Below are 8103 nucleotides of genomic sequence, written 5' to 3'. Positions count from 1 at the left end.
GAGAGCTCCAAAGAATGCCAAATATACAAGTCATGATATTCAAAAATAATACTTCATGTGCTTTCACTAAGAGTGAAAAATGCAATCCGTGAACAAATTGGAGTTGCCAAGTATTGCATAATTGTTGATGAAGCCCGAGATGAGTCAAAAAGAGAGCAGATGTCTATAGTATTGAGGTTTGTTGATACTAATGGATTCATTCAAGAACGTTTTTTTGGGCTTGTTCTTGTATCTGATACTGCTGCTTTGACTTTAAAGAATGCTATATATTCTGTTTTGGCTCACTACAATTTGGATGTTCAAAATATCAGAGGTCAAGGTTATGATGGTGCTAGTAATATGAGAAGAGAGTTTATGGATTACAAGCTTTGATTGTGAAAGATTGCCGAAGTGCTTATTATGTTCATTGTTTTGCTCATTGGCTACAATTGGTTTTAGTTGCAGCATCAAAGAATGTGACATCTATTCATCAATTTTTTGATAAATTAACTTTTATAGTTAATATTGTTGGTTTTTCATGTAAACGCAATGATGAATTGAAGAATGCCAATGCAGATGATATTGCACATTTGATTGCTATTAATGAAATTGAGACAGGGCGTGGACTTAATCAGATAGGTACTTTACAGCGAGCTGTTGATACGCGTTGGATTTCTCATTTGAGATCATTGGCTGGCCTAATTAGGATGTTTAGTGCATCTTGCACAGTATTGCTTAATGTTATGGAGGATGGACTTCCTTCTCAACGAGAAGATGCTACATCTGTTTATGATGAAATGACTTCCTTTAATTTCGTATTTATCTTGCATCTTATGAAAGAGATTATGTGGATCACAGATATCCTTTTTAAGGCTTTACAAAGTAAGTCTCAGGATATAATAAATGCAATGGAGCTTGTATCATCTACCAAGAATTTACTTCAATAGATGAGGGATAACAAGTGGGATGATTTGCTTGTAGAAGTGAAGTCCTTTTGTGAAGTTCGAAATATTGATATTCCTGATTTCAGTGCTTCGTATATTGATAGAAGAGGTCGAGCCCGTCTTCGTCAAGACAATTTCACAGTTAAGCATCATTACCAGGTAGACCTCTTTTATGCTGCGATAGATTCTCGATTGCAAGAAATTAATGGGCGCTTTAGTGATGATGCCATGGAGATGCTCATTTTGAGTAATGCCTTAAATCCTAAAAATGCGGTGGAGTCTTTCATAATTGCAGATATATGTAAACTAGTTGAAAACTTTTATGCACAATATTTTACAAGAGATGAAAAAGAGCAATTGGAGATTCAGTTGAAGCACTACGAGTATAATGTAGTCAAAGGGTCTGAATATAAAAGTCTTTCGACAATTTCAGAGTTATGTCAATGGTTGGTGAAGACTAACAAATTTTTCACATACAACCTCATTTTTAGAGTGGTCTTACTTGTGCTTATGCTTCCAGTTTCCACTGCTACTACAGAACGATCATTTTGTGCGATGAATATTGTGAAAACAAGACTTCGGAGCAAAATGGAGGATGAGTTTCTATCGGACGCATTAATGGTATATATTGAGAAAGAAATTGCTAGAAATGTGAGCATGGATGCTATCATTGAAGACTTTGAAAATTTAAAAGAACGTCGAATTCCTTTTAGTTAGATCATTGTAATCTATACTTAATTGAATACATCATTTAAGGAACTTTTGGCTCTTTTTTTTTTAAATATATGAATATTATCTTTAAGTATTCTATTTTTTTATTATTTTATTCTTGTTATTGAAATTTATACGTAAACATATAATAATTATTTTTCTTACTTTCTTTGTGTGTGTGCGGATCGGCCCCCCCAAACATATGATCCTAGATCCGGCCCTGATAACTTTGCTAACATAATTGGATTATGATTTATCACTGATCAATTAATAATCGCGAAATGTAATCTAATTATAACAATTTCATCCTCTAACTCAGAAATACAAAGATAATAACTAAAACTTCACAAATAAGAAATAATAATGATAACTAGCTAATATGTTGGTTGTCAAACATTATCACTTGATCAACACCAAGGTACGAAGTCGATAATCACTATTAACTTACTATTTTTTACTTTTAAACGCTAATCGAGATATGCCAAATTTCTTGTACAAAAGTTTTAGCTTTCAATAATGATTTATGTATTTGAAACAAGTTGTTAGATTTCAGGTTCTTGATCAAGCTACCAGCTTAGAAACCTGGAAAACTACTTGAATTTGACTGCCAAAATCTGTTGCCTAATGGAGTGTTTGGTAGAGCTTCTACAAAGTATTTCTTTGCTTCTAGCTGCATGATAGTGCTTTTTGAGTGTTTTTAAATATTAAATTCTGTTTTAGCTTCTATAACTTTTACCCAAAAACAAAAAGAAAAAATTTGATTTTTTTTTTGTTTCTGTTTTTTTTTTTTAATTTAAGGTATAAAATTACAAGTTGATATGTATACTCTTAATAAACTTATCATATTACTTATTCTTTTATTTTTTAATTTTTTTTTTAATTTTACATGGTTATTACAAGCATTTATTTTAAAAATATATATTTAATTTTCATAAATTTTTTTGTAAATATCTTGTATATTTATAAAAATTTTGTCATTTTTTATATTATTATTTTCATTAATATTATATATATTTCAAATATTCATGTTATAAAAAAAATAAAATATTTTTGATACAAAATTCATAATGTAATAATAATATATAAACTCATTTTTTATAGTGTGAGTATCAAGAATTAAATAATTAAATAGGGTATAGTTGTCATTTAGTTAAAAAATTAAGCTTGAAAAGAATTATTCTCCAAACACTAAACTTTAGATTTTATTAGCTTTCAACTTCTATTTTCAAACACTCTTTACTTTAGCTTCTCACCAACTTCAAAATAATATCTACCGAAATGAATTTTAAATAAGCAAAAGCTCTTCAAAACACTTCATAAACCGCGGTACTTGCAATTGGAAACTATAAGCATAAGTTGGCTGGGTGATTGCCACTTCTCCATAAAACCTCATATCTCGCTATTTCTCAGCCACTACGACAATGTATCATAAATGAAACGACCCAACCAAACCTCTAATATTTAATAGATATTAAAATAATGTGAATTTTTTTTAAAAAAATTGGCATGACCTATTTGAAACACTCAAGAACCACCTGTCTGAGCAACACCACAAAAAATAAACCATGCGAAACAAAAATCTAAACGGTTGAACAAGCAAGAAACTAAAATGAAAATAGTTCATAGTTTGCGAATATCAAAAGTTTAAAAAATCAAGTATTTAACATGCCCACAAAACTAACCGCGGGGAAAACACGTCCTGCAACTAACTCTGAAATTAAAACATAATATTGTTTAGTTCTTTATTACAATTAACTAATGCAGAACGGGAAGCATCGATCGAAGGGTAGTGCACTGCCAGATGTCGTCAGCCCAAGAAATCCTGCCCCTCAGCATTAACATCAACCTCACCTGCCCCAAGAAAATGTTGTGAGCCTAAAGACTCAACAAGTATAAAACATGTAATAACAAGGGATACATAATACATGCACACGCCCTTTAAAATAATTGTACTCAAAATACTTTGAAAATTTTCTTTAAAAGAACAACTCAAACAGAAATAAACTTAACTTATAAAAGATCGCATGCATAACTGAAACTGAACTTTAACTGAAAACTTGAAACTTTAACTGACACTCATGCTTGAACTTTAACTGAAAATCATGCTTGAACTTTAACTGAAACTCATGCTTGAAACTTTAACTGGTCTTTAACTTTAACTTTTCTGTAAATTTAGATCCTCGATTGTGACTCCTCATTTGATTGATCAATCAATATCTATAGTACTATGTGGACAAGGAAACCAAGATTTTTCTCGGCCCCACATTGCCCCTCAATGGCAAGAAAACCAAGATTTCTCCCGGACCCTATGTAGTGACCCGTATCCAAAATTAACGATTAAGTGGTAATTAATGAAGTAATCATTTTTAAGAAATGTAAAACATGATTAAGAGAATTTCTAATGGGTTTAAAGAGTTGAGAAATGAACTCAGGACAATCGAAATTGGTCCAGTAAGAGCTTTGAGTTTCGGGGAGATCAAAAGCTCCGAACAGGGTTCAGAAGCAAAGAAGAGATCGGAAGCTCCAATCGTCACCATTGCCAGCTGTAAAAAATAAAGCGTAAGCAGTGACGTTAAGGGATCGGAAGCACCAAAGTGGAATCGGAAGCTCCGATCTATTGTCGACAGGCAGCCTCTAGAAGTTGGACACGTGGTTGGCGGAGGGAGTTTGGAAGCATGGATTGGAAGCTTCGATCGTGCGATCGGAGGTTCCGATCGCTGTATATATATTGGGGGTGCCAAGTTCATTCCTATTTGCACCTTCCAAAATTTCCTATCTCTTTTCTAGCTAGTATTTTTGGGCTTTTACGGGTTTATAGGCCTACTGCTGGGAATCCGGGAGTGGCGGAACGCTATGGGGATAGTAGCGGAGCTGTGCCCAAGTTTTGGAGGCAGTCACCATCAATGGGCTGACGACGGACGGAGGTATAACTTTGGATCCCTAAAAATATTAGGGATTATGTAATTTCTTAGTTAAGGCTTTCAAAGCATAAAAGATGATGCATGGGTATTTTGCATTGTAATGCTGGATGGTAGGCTTGAAACCCAGATGGATGAATCTGCAACTGCCTTAGTAAGGTACGTAAGTACTGACTGAGATTGCCAGCGGGTATGCATGATTATGTGTTTCATTTTTAAGTTTCATGATTGCATGTTATTACATTGATATATTTTGCGGTATTTGCATATCATATTATGCATGTACATCTTTTGAGATGAGCCAGTTGAGTAGGGTTGCTAAGCCCTGTTGGACGGTTGGGCACTGAGAGTCACTCTGACTGACGGGTCATGCGGGCTCTAATGTTTTCCCAAGGACAGCCTAGATCCACGTCCAGTTACGAGTGAGTGGTTGGGTCCAATGGTTTGATTCCCAGAGACTACAGCTCATGTCCTAGGCGCCAGTCTGAAAAGTTTGGATTTGTATATCCCAGATACGGATACCCGGACATTTTCATATTGCATGCATCATATGTGTATGTTTACTCATACTAGCGTATTGATCTTTCGCCCACTTCCAGTGTTTTTTGTTTTCTAGAAACCCCATTCGACGGGGCAGTTACAGGTTTTGTACCAAAATTTGGGATTCGGTGGTGACCAAGCAAGAACTGCAGGAGTAGTATCTAGGTTATTGAATTATTCAATTGGGTTGTATTATTTGAATTTATTTTATCGATTGTATTCTGTCAGTTTAGTATTTATTTAAGTTTCCGAAATTTATCTCTGATTATTTATTGCATGCTTATTTAAGCTTCAAACTCTGATTAGTAGTGGATCCGGGTTGGGTCACTACATTTATTGGTATCAGAGCATGCAGTAAGATTTTTAGGACATAGTGCTAAGAATATATGGTATTCCTTGTAGGGATGATGAGACTTAAAATGTGATGATGACGAGTCAATTGGGTTGCCCGAATACTATCATCATCGGGATGATTTCATAGGTTCAGTTTATTGGACTCTAGTAAGTTCGGACAGGAAAGAAGGATCGTGTCCGAGTTATCATAATTTCGACTCATGTGGATCCTAGATTTGGATCGAGTACCAGATTTCAGACGCAGTGGCAGAGGATTGGTTGGGACACACTTGATGCTTGTGTCCATTCCATTCAGTCAGGATAACACTCCTCTGAAGATTCTCCACAAGCAGTTGGAGAGACTTTCATAAAGACCTTATCTCGTCCACCGGGGGATTACAATATATAACAGTGACATACCCGGTAGACTAGTAAGATTATTTTATAGATTGTGGGGAATAAGGTCTGTGAAGCATGCTTGTATTGATGCTTTCAAGATGACAGATGGAAAACTTCACGTTCAAGATCAGTAGACGAAATGAAAGAGTTCCACATGTACATGGGTTTAAATACCGTACTAAGTTGTAAATAGTATCTCAGTTGTAAGTATTGAATCATCTGTATTAGTGATTCCAGACACTTGTTGTATCATTTCAAGTTTGATTGTACATCTTTCGGTGTAATTAGATTCTAGTGATTTTTCTATTACATGGGATTGTAATAAAAATCGTACATAACTTGGATCAATGATACTTGTGTATTATTTTGGAAATTTTTGAGATTAATCCAGTCCTTAGTTGATCAATGTTCGACTACAGTGACTTGCTAGGAAATTTCATGTTTTTAGTTGATTGGTGCTAGGTGTTTTCCTAGGATGATATAGCTAGGCGTTTGATTATGTTTAGTCTGAGGGATGAGGTGATTCATTAGGGGCATGGGAATTGTTCTAGGTTGTTTTCCCTTAGAATAGTTGGCTACTTTGACCTTAATAGGTTATCATCGTGTGATGATGGGTTTCATCAGCACACCAGGTCGAGCGATACCAAGAGTTCTGGAGTATGAACGGGACTAGACGTGAGTAGGTGCGACCATATACCAGTGTCACTCTGTAAGCCCTTTGTGCTTCCAAGATTTCCTTGGAGCCTTTTTTTGCTTCAGGAGAGTGGTCGGGGGAGGTTACTTCAGTCTGGGTATTTGGCAACAGTCACAGCAGAGTATGACCTTGGATAGATACCAGGTCAGATATTTGGATATTAGTTATCGTCTGTCTTTTGTCAGAGATACAGATATTGGATTTCTACTGTCGGAATTAGTCTTGGAAGGGGATTTTCCTTGACGAGTGATCGTTCTGAGCATATAGGTTTTGGTCTTTGATTTGGAGATATCGCGAGACGGAAGATCTAGTCGGTGGACTGATTCCTACCAATGATTATTCGAAGTATCGTCTGAATTATTCAGAGGAGCGGCGTAGAATTCCTTGTGACAAGGATGATCCTGGATATCGGATCAGAAATTTTTCTTTGGGTTTAGTACATCTTGGTGTTCATCTTGGGTGAACAAGGCAGTTTATTAGTAGGTTTAAACTAGTTCGATAAGTTTAGTACTGTAAGGCTCTGAAAATATTAAGTTATTAATTACGGAATTTAAGATTTAAATTTCGAGTATTGGAAATATCGAGTGGATAATTTATGGAAGTTAGAGATTTAATTTCCGAGTTGAGAATAATTAATTTGAGAATTTACGGATTTTGAGATTTAAATTCCGGAATTCTTAAATTAAAAGATTTAATATTTGAATTGAATATTTTGGAATAAAGATTGAAATTTTGGGTTTCAAAAATTAAAGAGTATTTAATTCGGAAGAAGAAACTCGAGCAGGGACTGTTTTGAAAATATCGAAGTTGCAAGGGATAAAGTGCAATTGTTCTTTTAATTTTAATTCGAGAATATTTAATTTGAAAATTTTGGAATTTAGAATTAAATTCTATTATTCTTAAATTATTTAGTATTGAAATTGAATTAAAAAGAGTTGTCGAGGTCTATTTTGCAAATAATGAAGTTTTGAAGAACTAAAATGCAATTTGGGCATGCAAGTGGGAATTCAAACGTGTACATGTATACATTTAGGTGTAATGAAATGGATTCCTTCAGATTTTCAGCAGCCACAAACCGAAAAGGAAAGGGAAAAGAAAACCTCATGTAAAACTTTGTCTGTAAACTTATATATCTTTTGATCCGGCCAACCGATTTAATTCCGAGCATAGTTCCGAAAACCTTGCGACAAGGGCTACGAATTGATGTAAGTATTTTTTTGATCCAACTGGTTTTGAAATTAGAATGTTTGGGAAATCAGAATTGAAGCATGAATTAGTGTTTTTGAGTTTATATGCGTTACCGTATCGAAGTCGGATTAAAGAAGGATATCGGTTTGATCGTTATGTAGTTTCCAGCTTATTGTTCGAAACTAGCCATGTTTTATTGAGCTGGATTATTGATGATATACATGCTGATATGTGTGGGTTTAAGTGAAGAGAATTTATATATTTTGTTATATCGAAACCGGATCGAAGAACCAATCCCGTATGAACTTGTTATGAAATTTCAGAATTATCTTCGATCATATGCTTACTGATGTAGCTGATATATGAGGTATTCTTGCTGATTTGAGGTATACTTGAA

At 34.6% G+C, this 8103-nt stretch overlaps 1 protein-coding gene across 1 annotated transcript; it reads left to right on the top strand.

The window, feature by feature from the left end:
* The first annotated feature begins 926 nt into the window (after positions 1–926).
* Positions 927–1640, top strand: LOC140861441 (uncharacterized). The gene has a single exon (XM_073264460.1). It carries the CDS (start codon positions 927–929, stop codon positions 1638–1640), a length of 714 nt encoding a protein of 237 aa, XP_073120561.1.
* Positions 1641–8103: the final 6463 nt, after the last annotated feature.

Source organism: Henckelia pumila, chromosome 4 (assembly GCF_033568475.1).
Source record: "Henckelia pumila isolate YLH828 chromosome 4, ASM3356847v2, whole genome shotgun sequence".
Classification (NCBI taxonomy): Eukaryota; Viridiplantae; Streptophyta; class Magnoliopsida; order Lamiales; family Gesneriaceae; genus Henckelia; species Henckelia pumila.
Note: the sequence above shows the minus strand (reverse complement) of the source record. Positions and strands in the feature narration are given on the sequence as shown.

Excerpts from the sequence above, each read along its gene's own strand:
- LOC140861441 (XM_073264460.1), top strand. The coding sequence starts at position 927 with ATGAGGGATAACAAGTGGGATGATTTGCTTGTAGAAGTGAAGTCCTTT.